The sequence below is a fragment of the Denticeps clupeoides genome, chromosome 3 (genome assembly GCF_900700375.1).
Source record: "Denticeps clupeoides chromosome 3, fDenClu1.1, whole genome shotgun sequence".
Taxonomy (NCBI): Eukaryota; Metazoa; Chordata; class Actinopteri; order Clupeiformes; family Denticipitidae; genus Denticeps; species Denticeps clupeoides.
Window position 1 is genome coordinate 26,311,244 of NC_041709.1, and position 18,988 is coordinate 26,330,231.

Consider the following 18,988-nt stretch of genomic DNA (forward strand, 5'->3'; position numbering starts at 1 on the left):
ATTTTACTGGTTCTGTCACACTTTGCGCATACACAACAACTACAAAACCATACACTACAATAAATTCAGATCTGCTGATAAATCACAAACACAAGTTAAAATGATGCATTCACAATACTATAGCATAAGTTATTAAATTTAACTGATCTAAATATGTATTTGTAAGAAACCACATTATAAATCTGCATTATGCTTGTTGCACAACATGTGAATTCATGTGACCAATGTACTTTAAAGATGAAGCAGACTCTGTTTACACAGACTACTGGTCTTGCAGGTTTATTTTTACCACATTTTTCATATTGTCATTCTCTCCACTACAATAACAGCTTCTCAGTCATTTCACGGTCATATAGTCATCCTTCCCTTTGCATCTTGTTTTTCTATAACAGAGTTCTGGCAGGGCACATTTAACACAGAAAAAGGATTGAATCTGGGTGGAACTACCAAAAACTGGTGGAACACTACATGCGTTTGTAGAGGTGCAAAGTGTGATGACAGTTTGGACAGCGATGCTCCACGTCCTTGCAGGAGTCCACACAGAATGGGATGAGACAGCAGGGCCAGATCCTGAAGAAAACATTGGTTTAATTAGAAAAATTAATGAATAACAATCATGTTAATTAATGAATAACAATCATGTCATGACAAACATCTCCATTGAAAGCTTACAAGAAAATAGCCAGGCCACCACAGACTGCCCAGGTCAGAAGGCCGTTGACATGACTGGTCTGAGTCACAACTTGCTGATTACAATGGGGACAGATGACAAGCCCTGGGACATCAGTCAAAGCAGGCTGTACCATCACCACTTGCGAGGTGACTAAACACACAAATGTTAGAAAGACCAGTCAGTTTCAATACACTTCATGCTTCCACATGCAAACATGACTTATCAACTTATTTAGGGAAATGAGAAACACCTTTTCCATAAATATCCATCAACTGAATATTCAGATTCTAACTTTTGGTTAGTGGCCAGGATGGGTTTATCGCTGAGCCATGAAGCTCATTCCTCATCTGAGAATGAGGTACTAGCTCTAGTACTGGACTATATAGAGAAATGTGTGTTAACAAAAACCATAAAAGTGATGTTAATGGTAAGCCAGATGAGCTGGTTCAATGGTCACATCCTTCTGTAGGTTCACATACAGGAAACAATGACTGTGTTAGTCTTCAGTCACACTCACCTACTGTAGGCTGGACTAAGGTGGGTGGGTTCAGGCCATACTGAGTTGGTGGGTAGGGCGTTGGAGCTGTGTGAAAAAGACTGGTAAAGTTTAGAGGAAATACATACAGCACCTGCACCACCTTAAACATTGTATATTTACATATTAAAAATCTTTTTTCAATTGAAAATGTATAGGTTATAAGTCACATTTAACAGGTGTGTAAACACTTTTATATACAATGTAACGGCATGTTAGGGTTGGTCTTAGACTTGTGAACAAAGGATAAATGGAGGAGGAACAGCAGGAACTGGACCTTGTGCTTGGCTTGCATGTGTGACGATGTGACAGGAGTGGGTTTGGATAACCCAGAATGAGGAAGTAGCTATTAATCATTGATATGATTTATTTGTTTAAAATTTTGTTGTGAAAGGGATTAGTTGTCACATGTGACACACCACAGCACCCAGTGCACACAGTGAAATGTGGTCTCTGGGTAGGATGACTGGGAAAGATTAGAGAAAACAAATACAGCACCTACACACAGAGTCTACGGCTTCATTACCACCTTAAACATGTATAAAGAAGTGCTGTTTGCCTTTACAAGTTCTATACTACTTACAACCTCACCTTGCTGAGGAGGATATGGGGTTGACATGTTGTCCAGTGGAGGACCAGGGTAAGGGGGAGGGGTCTTGTCCATGGTCTGGCAGATGGAATGACCAATGTCAAGTGACCAAAGAAACAACCTACCATAAAACGAGAAACAGCATCGTCATCGTAGATTATTTCATCATTTCTTGTTCTAAATTGATTTACTGGGGTTTCCTGGTCATGGAAATATCATTAGCACTGTACTATAGTGATTTACAAGGATCACCTTTGTACTCACTTCCAACAAACCCAAGCAACATCGTGTGACAGGGTGTGCGTGTGTGTGTGTGTGTGTGTGTGTGTGTGTGTGTGTGTGATGGGTGGCAGAGTGTGTAAAGCTGAAACAATATGAATGTTTAGGGGAAATACACAATGTGGTTACTCCCTCTTCTACACATATACATACAAATGTCACGATTCGGTCCGAAATTGTTGTCATGTGAAATGTTCCCTAATCGTTTTCACCTGTGTTAATTGTATAAAGCTGCCCTGTTCGTTTCTGTTCGCCGTCAGGTCTTTAACGTTATGTTCCGTGTTCACCAGTGTCAACGTCTCGGATGTCTCCCCTGTCCTGTGATTCACCATTAAAACCCCTGTTTCGTGATGTCAGGTTGTAGCGTCGTCTCCTCGTCCTCCTCTCCGTCCTCCTCTCCGTGCACCCGCCGCGTCATGCCCGCATGGACGTGACAACAAATAACTTGTCCAATTCAAAAACTGAGACTAACGGCTTTTAACCAACTCGCAAAAGAATATAAATATTACACACATCATTTATGAAAAAACAACAGAGGTGTTATTATATAACAGAGGTGTACTAATAAGGCGGGGGCCACAGGGACTTTCACCTACCTGTGTTTGAGGAGCTGGAGTGGCAGAGCTACAGGTCTGTATCCACACTGCTACCTCCCACCGAATATCAGGAAATAATCTGCCGTGATAGAGCAGGGGCAGAAGGGGAGTGGCTTTGTGGTCCAAACATTCTTTTCTTTCAGATACATGACTTTAATCTACCAGAGAATGAAAAAGAAATGATCATATTAAAAGATTTTTTTCTTTTAACTGCTGCTTTTGCTGTTAACCTCTGTAGAAGAATGTGGTCATACAGGAGGGATCAAGTCTGGTCAGTCGCAGCTAATTATTTAGTTATCAATTTGGCAAAACTGTTTTATAATTAAGTTTCACTGAGTATTACAGCAGGAAAGGAACCGTTTAACACTTTTCTCCTTAAAGGATCAAATCAGCAGTCCATACCAACCAGCATACCCACGGACTTCCTTGACCTCTTATCGGAAAAATCTTTTCAGGTGACACGTCATGGGCCTGTCCTCTGTAAAACCATAAATGTGTATTTTACCACACTTTCAAATAGACTGTACAATAGTGTGTAATATAAAATGACAGACATTTTTTATTCAGTTTATATATCATTGTATTGCCCAGATGTTGACATAATGATTTATTGGCTCATTGTGGGTGAACTTTCTGAAATTAACGTTTCCCAGAATGGATGTCCCAGAATCCATTGTAGGTGGAGTTACTAGATTAAAAAAAAAGAAAGAAATGGATTAACAATTACAGCTGTTACTGTAATTGTTACTGTTACTGGTACAATCACTTACTATACAAACTTCTGCTTATTGTTCAACTTCAGAAATATTGCTATTCTAAGACAGGCAAGACAGTCCATCATGTAAACACTTTGTTTGCCTTTTTTTTTGCACCGCTGGTTGGGCAGGTCAAGAATGTCACGGTGGCAGAAATGGCACAATAAGGAGAACAGGTTTGTCTGGATTATGTGCTGTTAGGTGAAGAAAGCTTCAGCAGTAGACACGGCTAAAGGAACACTAGATAAAGAAAAACATGGCGTTGTATCCTCATCAGTGGTGGGAAGTGGTGCCCTAATGGGTAAGGAACCCATTAGGAACCGGACCCACAATCGGAACTTTGCTGAGCAAAGCACTGTCTCCACACACTGCTCCGTGGGCACCTGTCATGGCTGCCCACTGCTCACCAAGGGTGATGGTTAAAAGCAGAGGACACATTTCGTCGTGTCACAGTGTGCTGTGCTGCAGTGTTTCACAATGACAATCACTTCACTTTAAATTCAAAAACTCCTTTCAGCCAAAAGCAGGGGGTGTAACAGTTATCAGTGCTTCAGTGTTCAGTCTTCATCCCATTCTCATTGGAAATGTATAATACATTTTAAATTTCATACACCAAGAACACAGCCACCAACCATAATGGACACTGTGCATTATCACAGCCACTTATGATCACCAGGGCATCGGTGTAAAGGTACTCTCGTCTTCATTGTATCCTAGTGAATAACATGAGCTGCATTCCAATCTCCAGAGTGCATAAGCAGTGATCCCTGTAATGTTAAATTAGGACAGCAAAGTACAAGTACATACCTTCCCTGCTGAAGATGTTGTTTCTGCTGTAGGAGTCGTAAATCCGAAACTTTGGACACCGAGTGTATATGTATACATACAATAATCAGAAACATGTCCTTTGCCATGTGGGTAATTGAGTTTACGTCTACAGTTAATTTTTTCCCTGACTGTAGAAAGCAGGACATGGGCATTGTATTTGCAGAAGTTGACTGTTTCAGAAGCCGCATCTGTGGGCATTGGCCTGCCTCTGAATGGCCATGATGTAACATTACCTCTCGCGTCCCTGGCAACAGGCGCCCAGGCGACACAGTACAAACACACGGGGCTGGACACTGTGAGGTTCACACTGGAGTTGTCTTGCAGATCTGTATTGTTTTAAAATGTCGCGGGTTTTAGTATCAAGACCTCGGTTTGATGGCAGGGCGGTAGACACCCATGACCCCCCGAGACATGCGCCACGCGAGGACCTCCCCGCCTCCTCCGGACTGGCCACCGCTGGATACCGGTCAGCCAAGTACACTCCAGAGGAATGGCTGGCCAACAACTACACCCTGCTGAACCGGGCCGTAGCCGAGCGGAGCGCTGCCGAAAACATCTGCCACCTGTCCAAGAACCTCCACACAGAGACCGAGGCCGGCACTCAGCGCACCCAGGCCGACGGAACACGGCACCTGGGCGAGAGGCTGCAGGACATCCACCTCTGGAAGTCCGAGCTGGAGCAGCACATCGACAAGCTTGAGGCCGAGACCGGGTTGCTGCTAAAGGAGAAAGGGCGTCTGGAACGAGCGCTTAACGCCACGGAGATTCCCTTCTCCATCGCCACCGACAACCTCACCTGTCGGGAGAGGAGGCTGGGGCCTGACCTGGTGAAGGACTGTGTCGAAGATGAGCTGCTCAAGGTCTCAAAATTAACAAATATCTCAAATATCAATAGCACACCCTTCTAATGTTCAGTGCAATAACTCTCTCCAAAATCAATCCATGTCCAAGTCCATGTCAGAGAGGACAGGATATTTGTGAATTACCATTTCATTTCAGGAAAAAATTCTTGCTGTATGCAGATTGGTCGGTCTCGTCCTGTCTGAAATAGTCACTTGTTCACTCTTTCACTAGTTGTAGTGTACTGGATGACATTGCAGGTCACATGATGCATCCGCTGTAACCGTCTTTATATGAAAATATTTCATTTAGTATTGCAGACTTGTAGTCCTCATTCAAGTGTGTAAATGGAACCAACTTCCTCCTACGTCTCAAAACTCCATCCAATAGGTGCTGTATGAATAATTAATCACTTACTGCTGGCCAGTTTTACACTGGCAGTAGTGTAAAGGCTCTGATCTCACCTTTGTACTAGACTAGACTAGTGCATGACAGTCTGTGTCGACTGGTTCTATAAACTACCTTCGGTGTGCTTTTCAGCCATTGTGTAATGTTATGCACTACATTGTGGAGATTTCAGTTCAGCTGGATGATCCACTGAGTAGTGCACTTCATATCACTGATCTTAATGTGAAACAAATGCAAAAGTATTTTAGTTGAGGAAACTAACCAGGATACAAGCACAAGAATAACTGTAATTAAATAATTGAAATAAAGTAAGTGAAGCAAAGTTTGAAGCAGTTTAACTTAGTCACCTCAACAGAAATACTACTAGCTTTAGACATAGGACCACTATGAAAGTATGACACTAATTTCCATAGGTCAGCGCGACTGGTGGTAGGGAGTGAAGAAGATTCATCACAATGGCATGCAAAAAATATCCAGCCAGAATAGTCACCCTGTGGTTAGAAACTGACAAATGGGTTTAATGGTTCTGAATATGCTCCGGTGGCATTTGGTGTCTATACATATTGTAAAGTATAGTGTACAAACCACACTGTTGTATCTAGTACCTAGTGAGTTTGTATGTTTTATTTATTTTGTATCAAACAGGAGGTTGAGCTAGTTAAAAGCGTCCAAGCGCTACTCAGAAAAACCCTGGACCAGGCTACCAGTCAAGTAAAGTAAGACATTCCTCCCGTAAATGGTCTGATAAGCTGAAAATGGTGCCTGACTTAACTGTTCATTTCTCAGGACCAACAGGGAAGTTAAGCAGATGCTTGAACTCGATTGGTCTGATAAATTTCATGCCTACACTCTGGACAGCCTGTGCGGCCGCTACAAGAGCACGAGCACCAACACGCAGCATTACCCCAGCTCTGCAAAGCTCCAGGAACAGTGAGGTTTCGCTGCTCAGCTCAGTTCATGCTGCTCAACCGGCCATTTCTATTCCGGCCAAAATGTCTCTGTGCATGCTTTTTCCCTGCTTCTGCTAGAATGTCCCCACTGACTCTGCCTTGTCCTTAACAAAATGACTTGATGTGGTGCATTGGAAACATTAGATGAAAAAATACATTCGTGTAGAATCACTCTCTCACTTCCTGTCATTCTCACATCTCTTTCGCACCCAAAGCCTCAGCATGCAAATATGCGAAGAGACATGTATTAGTCATTTCATTATTTGGTTCATGCAGCACATTCACATGCATATTTGCATAATTTTCTAAATGTTTTGTTATATTTACAATTTATAAGGTTAACTCGATGTCTGTGGTTCATGTATGCTTATGCTTGCACAACTTTGCACATACATTCGTTACCTTGGTTTGCCTTGTTTTGTCCACTAGGGGTTAGTAAATCCCCAAAGAAAAAAATGACGAATTCCTAGCTGTTTTGTCACTTTGTTCATTTAAAATGTAAAAGCTGTCGCAGAAAACCTTGGTGTGACAAATTTTTTATGGGTGATGGGGATATTGACGGTAGAGTTGTTACAGACGACTGTGAACATGCATGGTGCTGCTGGTATGTTCAGTAGTGTAGAAGAGCTGGAGTGTTTGAAGGGGTGTTTCTAGGGCAGCGCCACCTGCTGTTGTGTTCATGCTGGGAGCAAGTCAGATGAACAGCCTGTCAATAAAGTGGCAGCCACAGTTGGCGTCCATCGACTCAACCACACACCCAACAGCAAACACACAAACACAACTAAGCCATGAATATGCATTTGACACAACTTAACATTTCAAGAGGTGTGGTGCTTTTTAGAGACTTTGTGCTCTGGCAGGGTGAGCAACTGTGAGTCGTGGGCAAGCTTCACCCGGTTGAACCTTGCGGAGTCAGCGAGGGCGATGCAGGGCAGTGTGGGGCTCCGGCAGCTGGTGCAGCAGGTGCTGCAGGAGACCGGCGAGGACATGCGGGCCCAGAGCTGCAGTGTGGAGCAAGCCTTCAGCCAGCGCTGCTCACAGCTCACAGAGGCCAAGGTCCAGCTGGAGAACCACCTCACGCAGGTACTGACCACGCAGACGCACTCAGCACGCGTCCTGCTGTTCTTCATTATTATGATCCGAAACTTTGAGCGGGAATGAATTAAACTGTGCAGGTAATGCCTGTCTGGATCTCCCTTTAACTGTTACGAGAGACATGGAACAACAACCACTGCTGCAGAATAAATTCATAAATTCATATTAGGCCTGATGGCTGATTGCCAGTAAATGGGTGTTTTTTTGTGTCTGTGGAAAAGACCCTGCAGCAGATTGGTGCTCAGGAGAAGAACCTGGCGTCTCTACAGCAGGCCCTGTATGATAAAGAAGCTCCTCTCCGTGTGGCTCAGTCCCGACTGCACCAGCGCGCCAACAGACCGAATATGGAGCTGTGCAGAGACCCGCCACAGCTCAGGTAGACCCGCACACAGCATACAAACACCAGCCAACCAACAAATAACACACACACACAACTAGTCATCTTGTTTGTCAGCTGCTTTTTCTGCTAGTGACTTCCCATGGGACGAGCATCCAGTACCCAGCATCAGCACAACTCTAACAACTGGTCAAGGACTTGATGTTGAACTGATTTGCTGGATGAGATGTTCTGAGCTGCTGTTCCAGAACAAAAATATGCAACTCCGGTGCCAGAGGAATAGCTCTGTAATGCATCTGTCCTTGTCAGAGCTCAAAGACAAAGCAAAGTTATGTAGGGAACAATAGTTTTCATATTGGTGAATCCATATTAGTGCATTGCAGCTTCACACACAGACATAAACAGCAATACATTTGCATTAGCGGTGTGTCAAGCACATATGCACCACACACACTCGAGTTTGTGCGAGATTTAGCACAAACTTTACTTTTCCGCCAGATAGTGTTTGTGTGCATTGAATTGTGGTTAATTTTCCTCTCGTGTGAGTTCTGTGTTTAATACTTAACTACAGTATATGGTGTAGTTGTTTTTTTTATTTTAATTTATTTAAAAAAACCTTTAGTAAAACACACTTGTTTTACTAAAGTATGGATGAAATTTTCAACATGATAACGATAATAAGCACGCTAACAAATGCACCAAGAAATGACTCAAAAGGGAGAATGGAAGATTATGGAATGGTTATAGACAAAGCCATGATTTGAGTTGGTAATTAACTGGTGGACAGTAACAGTCCACTAGTAATTTCTGTTATTTCTGCTTTCTGCACGGGATGTTTTACATTTGCTCAAGGTGTGTGTGTGTGTGTCTTTGTGTGTGTGTGTTTATATAGTCTGGTGAATGAGGTGGACGAGATCACAAACACCAAGTCTGCGCTGCAGCAGCAGCTGTGTGATGCCAGGCACTCTCTGGCCGCCCTGGAGGAGACCCGTATGGCTCTGGAGAAGGACATCGCCTGCAAGACACACAGCCTGTTCATCGACAGAGAGAAGTGCATGAGGCACCGTACACGCTACCCCAGCCTGCTCACCCTGACTGGATATTAATAATCTTATATACACACATGCATAACAGCAAAAGACAAAACAGAAATGCCCACAGGATCCAATGGTTTACCTCCTGCCCACTTATGTCTAGTGACACATCATGACATCGTCACATTGTCACTATGCTAAAATTAATTGTTAATTGTTTTTGTCTTCCATTTGAGACTTGTATGTGGTTTTCGGATTACAGAAATTCTGTATTAGTTTTGATCTAAATAATATGTCTTTATGATATCTAAAGTGCATCAAATAAAATCATTGGTGCTGATTTCAAAGCTTTTGTCCTGTAATGCCATTTATGACAAGCAGTATAGTGCAAATGTCTTCACTATTAATACAGAGCTAAAATGGTGGAAGCCTCATGTCAATTTTTTTTTAATTTACAAATTGCTGTTATATTAAATTATTGCAATAATTTATTGTGTTCTGAGGTTTGATGTTTGGGTTGCCTGGTATTTAATAATAAACAAAAAAAACATCATGGTGTTTGACTCACTCATGTTTAACTTGACCACTGGATGGTAGTAGATGAACCATTAAAGAGGAAGAAGTGTCAGTAGGAACATCCAGTTCTTTTCTCCTAGGTCGAAAGGGAAAATTTAGTTGCTTCAATTTCCCTTTTGGCATACCTCATCTATGATCTTCAATTGATCTTACTCAATTCTCACCCGATACTGTGTTCAGATCCCTATGCAGACAGACATCAGAAGACCTCTGCACCAAGGTTCATGCTTCAACAGCACATTTTGCTGGCCAAACAGTGTGAACAGACTCTGTCTGGTTTGCAGCAGAGGTAAAACACACAGACCTACCTATTTTAAAGAGAATAAGAAGTTTGGAAATGGGCAAGAATACTGGAATGTTCGCTGAGCCTGGTAAAATTTCATGTTCTGAGATAAAATAATTTGATTAAAAATAATTTGGATTTAAAATATCCCCATATCTACATTTAAAATGCCTATTTAACACATACAAATGCTCAATGTTTAATTTCTACATTCATTAAATAATAATATTTAATATATTTCACTATTTTTAAAGTGCTGCATGATTAAAGATGTTCAGGTAGCTCAGCTGTTATCAGGCAGAATAGTGGTTGTCACAAAAGTAACAGCAGATCCTGGAAAAGCACTTGGCTTCTCACCCAATACACCCCAGCACACTTGACAGCCTACCAAATAATGCATTAGAGGCAGGCATTTACCTTCTCCAGGATTCAGCTTGCAATCAAGAGCCAGTTCTGATAAAATACATTCATGTACAGAAAATAAGAGGGTGAGACAAATTCCTTTTGCCATAATTGAAGCAAACATTTCTCCCTCTTTGACACAGTGCCTAGAGATAAAACTGATACAGTTGCATGAAACAGCTGCAAAAAAAAAGTTCCATGCAAATTTCCTTCAGTTGCAGAAGTCATTTTGCAAGCTTGGCCCATTTCTAACAACCTCTAAACATTTTGAAGGGTTCGGATTAGGTCCTTACATAATCCCTATTTCTGTTTTATCAGTCCTTGTACATTTTGCTCGTATGCTTAGGTTGATTTCTTGTTGAAAGGTCAACCTCTTCAAGTTTTGGAAAAAGAGCTGCAGAGGGGCAACAAGACAACCCCAAACCGTAAAAACTCAACCACCATGCTTCACTCTTTGTACAAAAAACAATGTGCCCATCATTTGTATAATTTCTGTGGCCAGACCGTTCTATACTGGATGTACCGGTCCAGCACACATTACTCCAAAAGGCCTGGTCTGGTCTGACTGCATGCAGGGTCGTTTCAGTTGAGAAATAACAGGCCAGGCTCCTTGTGTTGCTATTCAAGAGATTTTAATGTGTGTATGTTTCGGTTTCACCGCCTGATCACATGCTTGCTTGCTTGATTGATTGTGATTTATTTGATCATAGAAAAAAGAAATCATTATTCTTAAAAAAAAACTTAGTAGTATGTGGGACATTAAAATGGCCATGATTTGAAACATGGTGAGAAAGATGTTTTCGAGTTACCGCTTTCAGCTTGTGACCCCAGGCATCTACTTTCCTTGCCTACTCAGTATATATGTTTACTGCAACAAAAACACGCTTATAAAGTCACTCTGGTAAAGAACACCTGCCAAATGGCACACATGTAAGTGTAAAGAAATGCTCTATACCAAAGGTTGGATGTGAACACAAGGTCAATGGACACATCAAACACCCAAAGCATCCATACTGACTCAGTCACATAATATATATTCAGGGTCGTGGGTCTCCTTAAGTCAGTTCATATATTAAGGGGAATGTCATGAGTGATGATAACAGATACTTTCCAAAACGAGTGACTGTACAAAATGTATGTGACTTTCAGTATGTGTTGAATTTGTTGAATATTTTTTTGTGTAGCTGTGTCTTTTTGAGATCCTGACCGTCCACATTGTTGTATTGAGACATTCTGTGGGTGGTGAGCAAGCTCAATTTTTTTGTGTGGGCTGCGTCTTTATTATAGTTATTATGAAAACATTCAGTGTATGTGACATTTCAGAAGTGGCATTACCCCCTCCTGTGACAGAAAGAGCAACTGTGTAGACACAGCAAGTGTTTTCGCTGAGTCTGTTTGTGTGTCTCCATGCAGGCATGTTTGAAGGAAAACGTTGTGTACAGTTGATCTTCTGGTACAATCCACAACTCTCAACACTGTGTGACAGCTAGGCGGCAAAATGTATACATGAAACCATTTAGGTTTTATAAATGTTTCTATATCAACTCCACACCACATAAGCTACAAAATATTTAATTTAGCTGAAAAGGTCTAACTCACATCATGAGGATATTTCTGAAGCACTCTCCGATGTTGGCGGTAAGGCCCTCTGTAAAATGTTTGGCAAGTTAATTTCATGGATCAGCTGGCACCACCACAGGCTTCTTTGTCCTTTGTATTTTGCTGTGAATTGGAGGTCTGTCCAAATGAATGCTTCATGTTACACATATGTCTGATTCATTCAACTTTGTTTACTGTAAAGAAAGTCAGCTAGATCTGCTGATTATTGTTATTCAGCAGTAAAATTGATGCCTTCCAAAAGAACACAGCCGTATTTTAAGTTTAGATCTTTTAAGACTTTTAAGATTTTTAGTGAAGCATTATTTAGTTGTATGAGCTTGAATAAAATGTGAAACATTTGCAGTTAACTTTTTTGTAATTTTTGTAATTTTCTTGATTTGACTGCATGTAACTGCTCAATACTGATTATTTCAACACCAAATTGGTTGGATTTGCTTGTTAAGCCTTGAACTTCATAGACGGGTGTGTCAAATGTGGAGAAATGGTGGACAATAGCAAGTTGTGCTTCTCTCAGATTCTCCTCTGAAGACTGACAGCATGAGATCCTCAAAGCAATTCTCAAAAAAAAAAAAATTTCATTTAGACAAGCCAGATTCATTTTGGAACAAACCAAAATCGCTTCACATGGCAGAACACCACATAAAAAAACACTTGGATCCTGAGTGCTGTGTGGGCCTAGTTCACTAAAAAAGAAAAACATAGCTGTCTTCTGTTGGGTGTGATTTTTCTCATTATAGTGTTAAAAAATATTACTTTGCTCTTTTAAACTAAACTTTCCAATTAATGCTTATAAGATTTTTTTAAACTTTTTACTATAGTGCTACTGACAGCAGGTTTGGTTTATTCACATTACAGCAATGCTAAAATATTACATGTGACAGATTACTTCAGTTATTTTAAAGTTGAGCCAGTGTTCACTTTTTTCAGTGTACGGGCTCAGCAAAATCAGATCATTTTCAAGCATCAGTCACAAAATTGAAGTTATGCAAGGGTTGGATATTTATAATGAACAAAAAACAGGCATTTTACCAAGACATTCATGCAAAGGGTTTGGTACAATGTTGTGGATTGGCACAACATCAATGTCTCTTCAATTCCCCTCTGATCTGGTTCTAATGTTCACACACCCAATGTATGGGCAGATCAACATGGACACCACAATTGGTCTGCTGCTACTCAATCATGCCCTGTGTGTTTTGACCAGCATTAATATTTTTACCTATTTGAACTACAGTAGCTCCTTTATGATCAGACATCATTCATGTCCCTGTTGTTGGTTCAGTGTCAATAAAATGGTCAATAAAGTTGTGGACCACAGAAAGACTAGTGACCATGGACAGGCATTATTGTAAATGTAAATTTAAAGATATCAAATTTAAGGCATCGAACTTGCCTGACACTTTATGGCACAATGTGTGAACACAACCACAATTATTTTGTTCTGTTGGAGCAGCATTATTAGAAGCAATGACAATAAGGAATGAAAAAGACAAATAAGGTGGACTCAGTGTCGGTAATGACAGAACCATTATAATTGGTTGTGGAGAGAAGGATTCACAATTCATTGAAATATGTAGATTTTTTATCTGCGTACAAGTCAAGTATAACATGTTTATGTAACACGATTGCAGTCATCTTTCAATAAGGTTGAAGAGGTTAAAGACCCCTTTCCAGATATCAAATGCATTGGCCTGACTTCCCCTTTCTTATATAACAGCTCATATTGAAAGTGATTTTGAAATGTATGTTCAGTTACTCCTGCTGTTTCAGTGTACTGCTTCAGGCAAATGATTTTGTAACCACGCAGAAGGGTTACTACATCTAAAAGCACAATAGGTGCTTCAGGCAGTGCCAACATTTGGTGCCCTTGGCTAGAAATACTCCATAACAACTGACCTCTTTGTGTGGAATACAGTCTTGTCTTAACCTGAAATTAAAGCCGGAGCCTGGCTCGTACCCAAAACCTTGAAAAAAAAATGTGATCCAGCCAGTCGTTTAGGCATACATGGATTTTCAGACAGTTTTTCAACCGTCATGCTGTTTGGGTTGTGCGATCTGTTGTTCTGATTCCTCTGCTACTTGATGAAGAGCATTGCTTTCCAAGGTATCACACATAAAAATCTCAAAACAAGCAGACCAGGCAAAATCTAGTATTAATGTTGATGAAATTGTCAACAATGTCAAAAAAACAATGACAAGACACAAGACACAATTTTGTAAATTTGCACACACAGGTGAACAGAATCAAGCAAGCAATAAAGGTATAAAGTTGATGGGGCGGGAGCACAAGCCTGACTAAGTGTGTCTAGGCTCCCCAGCCATTGGTTAGAGCAGCTACCAGGTATGAATGTAAGGCCCTAGGGCCGAATTGAGGCACGACAGGAGCGCGAGCGCGTGTAGGTGGACATGGAGGCTCGTAAAGGCAAGACAAGGGACAGGTAGGCAGGACAGAGGATAAGAGATTACAGGAATGATCTTACTTGGTTGTCGATGAGAGCAGAGTCATTAAAGGAAAAGGCAAACATCTTGCCATTTTATAGGAGTCGCCTCCCAGTCACATGAGCGGAGTAACGAGACAAGCTAGGCACGAGTGATCAGGACCTGTTAAAAGAGAGCATTAATGTGGAAGAGACATTACATACCTTGTGTTTGTTTTTTTGTTTCCTCCTGACTGCTCAAGTCACGTGCCTTGGCGAGCGGTCCACCCCTGTGAACTGCAAGAGTGGTACCACCCATGTGAGTCGTTTAGGGAGGTAATGCCGGTGGACGTAACACCCAGGTCCCATGGTATGATGACATCAGTAGCGACGAGGCCTCCTTCTCCAAACTCTCCTAGCTCAACGTGTCACCTGCTGCCTGTCAGTGGATCATCAGCTTTCTGACAGACAGGAAGTAGCAAGTAAGGCTGGTTGGATCACTCATGGAACCCTCATGGAACCCTCAGTACTGGTGCCCCTCAAGGATGTGTCCTGTCCCCACTGCTCTTCCGCCTCTATGCAAATAACTGCACCACCAAGAACTCAGATGTTAAACTACAGGTGTTTGCAGATGACACCCTCATCTCTGGACTCATTCAGGATGGTGATGAATCTGCATACAGGAGGTTTAGCGGCTGGTACAGATACAGAAGCCTGCAGACCAGCATCAGCCAACACAAGAACGTTTTTTTGTAATCACAATTGCACTTTATGTACACCTGTTATCTCATTAATCTTTAATCTTAGTTTTTTTGTATGTATATGTTTTGCTTATATTGTATATTGTCATTGTTATTCAGCCAACTTATTATTCTTTTCTTTCTTTTTCTTTTTATTATATCTTATTCTTTTTTTTTCACTTCACCTACTCCAAGATTTTAAGGTACATTCATGAAGTTTTCAGGGATTAAAAGCTCTCATGTTGTCAACATTCATAGTATGTTGTGATTCACACCACTTTTTCGTAGTGATGTACTTTTTACACCAATCTGTTCAACATATTTGTTATGTGAATGAAAATTGGACTTCCACAACATGGTCTCTAGTAGCAGTGCGGTTAACCAGTTTAGGCGCTGCTAGTTATAAGCAATAAAGCCTTTGGACTGATTGCTCTGTTGTACGGTACACTGCTCAAAAAAAATCGGAAACACTTAAACAACACAACGTAACTCCAAGTCAATAACACAATCAAATTGAAGCAACACTCCCATGCATCCATAGGCACACAAAGGAACTTAAAACTAGTCACATTCTCTTCACAACAAAAATGCAAGACTCAGAAGTAAGTGTCTGACATTGCAATGAAATTTCTAATCTGTGAGCAAAAATATTTTTAGACAATAAAACTGTATGGATTAAAAATACATTCTCTTTTAAATTAATTTATGTTTAATTATGTATCTGGTATTTTTGCGCTTGAATCAGATTCTCTTTTGTTAAGAGATAATTAAAATAATTTTTAAAGAGATTGGTGAGCAGTGGGCAGCGGGGACGGTGCTTTTCTACCTCAGTGGCACCTTAGCAGATCCGGATTCGAACCGGCAACCTTCTGATTACAGGGCCGTTTCCTGAACCGCTAGGCCACCACTTTCCCTATTAGTTGGTTTGATAATACGAGGCAACAGCAGATGACAGTGTTCTGGTCCCTCTCTACAGCGTCACTGTCTTCTCTCATCCCTCTCACCTGCGCACTTCACTTCTCTTTGTGTTGCCTCTGTCTGAGCTGCAACTCAGAAAAATGAGGTTGCTGCCACTACTGACAATGAACCTCCAACTGCCTCATCCACCAAATGGTGTCAATTCCAAGATGCAGCTGTGAAACCAGCCTTTTATTTTTGCTTAAAGTCCCAGAGTCTAGTGCAGCAGCATGCTGCTTTTGTCATTTGTGCCTGGTTAAAAGCCTTCTTATAACAGTCCTAATGACCTTCACTAAGGAACAGATAAGGATTCCCCTATCAAACACCAACATCAGTATTGATCAATAGGAACAAGCTTCCAGACTGACAAGGCCTTGATGCTCCCTGCCTGCCACCCACTTGGAATTGGAACAAATCATCCAATTTCATTAGTTGATTCCTGCTTTGATATCTGTTCAGGCAGAGGCAAGAAAAACATGAGGTGCCTTGTATTCAGTTTATTGAGATATTTAGGCAAATAAAAATCTGCATTCTTAGCAATATGCTATGTGTTAGACTGATTGAATTGTCCTTTGTGTGGAGGCATTATATGGGGTAACCCTTCAGAGATCAGAACATTTGCCTATAGAATAAACAGAAAATCATTCACCATCTCATTTGCTGTGGTTAGTGACTACTTAGGCTCTGCTAATGGCCTCCCAGAGAGCTGAAGCTCTTCTAATGGCTGTACTTCCAACATTTGAATCACATAATTAGTAGAGTCAGAGACTGTACTTTAAGTACTGATAATTTTTTATTTAAAAAATACAGGTCTTTTTACTTGAACAAGTGATTTTTCACCCAGGGATCCCAAGTTAGCCTTTTTATTTTTATATGACAGTTTTCATCTTTAATGGCAGCTCTCGTGTCTGTGTCCTGGAACATGGTAAAAGACAATGACCGGAGGAGGACAAGACACAATGAGGATACCTTTGTACACATGACAACAGGTGCACACAATCAGATCACAAGGAACACACACAATAAACATCAAACTATGGCCTGGAATGCGGAACCAGAGTACCCAAAATGTGATGGATCCAGTGGAGGGAGCGTAGCAGTGGGGTGGTGTGATAGAATTTGGGAAGGTTTAAAACCAGTCGTGCTGCATTTTGTATTGGTTGTAGAGGTCAGATGGCATTTAGAGGTAGACCTGCTATAAGGTAGTTACAGTAATCCAGTTTCAGTGGAATGACCTGCTCTGAAGTCAGACTGGTTGGGATCCAGGAGGAGCCTAGTGGGTAACACACTCACCTATGAACCAGAAGACACAGGTTCAAATCCCACTTACTACCATTGTGTCCCTGAGCAAGACACTTAAACCTAAGTTGCTCCAGGGGGGACTGTCCCTGTAACTACTGATTGTAAGTCGCTCTGTATAAGAGCGTCTGATAAATGCCGTAAATGTAAAAATGTAGGTTGTTCTGAGAAAGATGAAGTGAAGTGATCTGTTTGGGGTGTGGTGAACAAGATCATATGGCAAGGAGGTGCCCAGGGAAATATAAAAGGATGGATAGCAGCCCTGCGGTGAAGCATAACAATATCCTGGACACAGGCTCACAGTTTTCCATGTTTAGCAGTAACCTGCTTACACAATGCAGCACCCAGGTTAAGGGGGAGGTGGAAGAGCCATAGCTGATCCTGAGGGCTGTAACGAGCTTACTCTCTTGTAAGTGGGCTGGTCAGTGCTGGACTTCATGGTTGAGATCCCGTTTATAATCGTGGAGGACAATAGACTACCATCTCTCTGAAGAATTTTGGGAATGAATATTATTAGGCACTGTTGAGAGGTGCTCTTTTTGAGAGGTGCTGTTGTTGTGACCGTGAGGTTACGTTATGCTCCAACTTTGTCCACCCCACGCAAAGTAAGATTTAAAACAGTAACACTTTATTTGTTATTTAGGTGAACCAGATAAAACACATGTTGCCCAGAGCTGTTCACCAGTACTGCCAATTTGATGCCACCCTCCCCAATCACACACAGCAAATAGTGACAAAGTTCAGAGCACACGTACCAAGCACACGTTACAAACCGCAAGTAAAGCACCACAAATTCAGACTCTATGATGGGTAATAAGATCAGTATAGTAAATGAACCAGGCTGGTTATCTTAACCCCCATACACACAACAATCCTGAATATTCAATAAACACATACCGATATAAAAAAAACCTATTTAATACCAGAACGACCAGAACAATACCAGTCTTCCCACTTTTCTCATGAGATTCAAAAGCACCCCTCTGAGCACCACATTCTCCAGGCAGACAGAACGGCGGATGACTCCGGTAAGACCAGAGGTGGGGGATTGTGCATTTATGTTAACAAAGCTTGGTGCACAAACTCTACTATCATTGGGAGACACTGCTCAGCTAACCTAGAGTTTCTCATGGTTAAGTGCAGACCGTTTTATCTGCTGGGGGAGTTTACATCTACCATCATAACTGCTGCTTACATTCCTCCTGATACTGATGCCAAGCTTGCTATGAATGAACTTCATGTAAACAACAGACTGATCACCCAGAGGCTGCATACATTGTTGCGGGGGATTTTAATCACTCCAATTTGAAGACCGTACTCCCTAAATTTCACAAAAAACTAAACTGCTACAAACTAAAGATAGAGGAGTACTTCTCCAACGCTGATCCTCGACAGGCAATTCAGGCCATTACAGACTATAAACCCAGCAATTCAACCCCCACAACAAACAACCTGCTGTCAGGATCTCCTTCTCTACTGACCACTCGGCCATCACATTCACCTCCTTAGATGTTTGCACTGCACTGAGCCGGATCAACGCGCGCAGGGCTGCTGGACCAGACGACATCCCGGGGCGCAGCTCGCTGGCGTATTCACAGACATTTTTAACATGCAGCTGTTCCAACATGCCTCAAATCCACCTCCATTGTGCCAGTGCCGAAACACTCTAGCCCAACATGCCTGAATGACTACCGCCCTGTAGCACTCACACCCATAATCATGAAGTGCTTTGAGCGGTTAGTCCTGGCACATCTAAGGGACTTTCTCCCACCAAC

At 41.7% G+C, this 18,988-nt stretch overlaps 2 protein-coding genes across 3 annotated transcripts; one reads left to right on the forward strand and one right to left on the reverse strand.

Moving 5' to 3' along the window:
* Window positions 1-252: 252 nt before the first annotated feature.
* Window positions 253-2,828, reverse strand: LOC114786494 (lipopolysaccharide-induced tumor necrosis factor-alpha factor homolog). Its single transcript, XM_028973650.1, has 5 exons — window positions 2,673-2,828; window positions 1,800-1,918; window positions 1,191-1,256; window positions 673-823; window positions 253-570 (listed from the first exon to the last, which is right to left on the reverse strand). Exons 2-5 carry the CDS (start codon window positions 1,870-1,872, stop codon window positions 465-467), a joined length of 396 nt encoding a protein of 131 aa, XP_028829483.1. The 5' UTR covers window positions 1,873-1,918; window positions 2,673-2,828; the 3' UTR covers window positions 253-464.
* tekt4 (tektin 4) lies at window positions 2,788-9,432 on the forward strand. 2 transcript variants are annotated; one of them, XM_028973648.1, is made up of 9 exons: window positions 2,788-2,943; window positions 3,054-3,127; window positions 3,559-3,603; window positions 4,638-5,115; window positions 6,149-6,219; window positions 6,290-6,433; window positions 7,314-7,536; window positions 7,770-7,924; window positions 8,778-9,432. In XM_028973648.1, exons 3-9 carry the CDS (start codon window positions 3,566-3,568, stop codon window positions 8,989-8,991), a joined length of 1,323 nt encoding a protein of 440 aa, XP_028829481.1. In that variant the 5' UTR covers window positions 2,788-2,943; window positions 3,054-3,127; window positions 3,559-3,565; the 3' UTR covers window positions 8,992-9,432. The 2 variants fall into 2 exon arrangements, with proteins under 2 accessions (XP_028829481.1, XP_028829480.1); XM_028973647.1 differs by having other exon boundaries at window positions 3,559-5,115; window positions 8,778-9,431.
* Window positions 9,433-18,988: the final 9,556 nt, after the last annotated feature.

Bases quoted from the DNA above. Each gene is read 5' to 3' on its own strand.
- tekt4 (XM_028973647.1), top strand. From the start codon at position 4,597: ATGTCGCGGGTTTTAGTATCAAGACCTCGGTTTGATGGCAGGGCGGTA. The intron at 5,116-6,148 runs GTCTCAAAATTA...TGTATCAAACAG, and splicing joins TCGAAGATGAGCTGCTCAAG to GAGGTTGAGCTAGTTAAAAG. The intron at 7,925-8,777 runs GTAGACCCGCAC...GTGTTTATATAG, and splicing joins AGAGACCCGCCACAGCTCAG to TCTGGTGAATGAGGTGGACG.
- LOC114786494 (XM_028973650.1), bottom strand. From the start codon at position 1,872: ATGGACAAGACCCCTCCCCCTTACCCTGGTCCTCCACTGGACAACATG. The intron at 824-1,190 runs GTGAGTGTGACT...TTGTGTGTTTAG, and splicing joins CTTAGTCCAGCCTACAGTAG to TCACCTCGCAAGTGGTGATG. The intron at 571-672 runs GTAAGCTTTCAA...TGTTTTCTTCAG, and splicing joins GGTGGCCTGGCTATTTTCTT to GATCTGGCCCTGCTGTCTCA.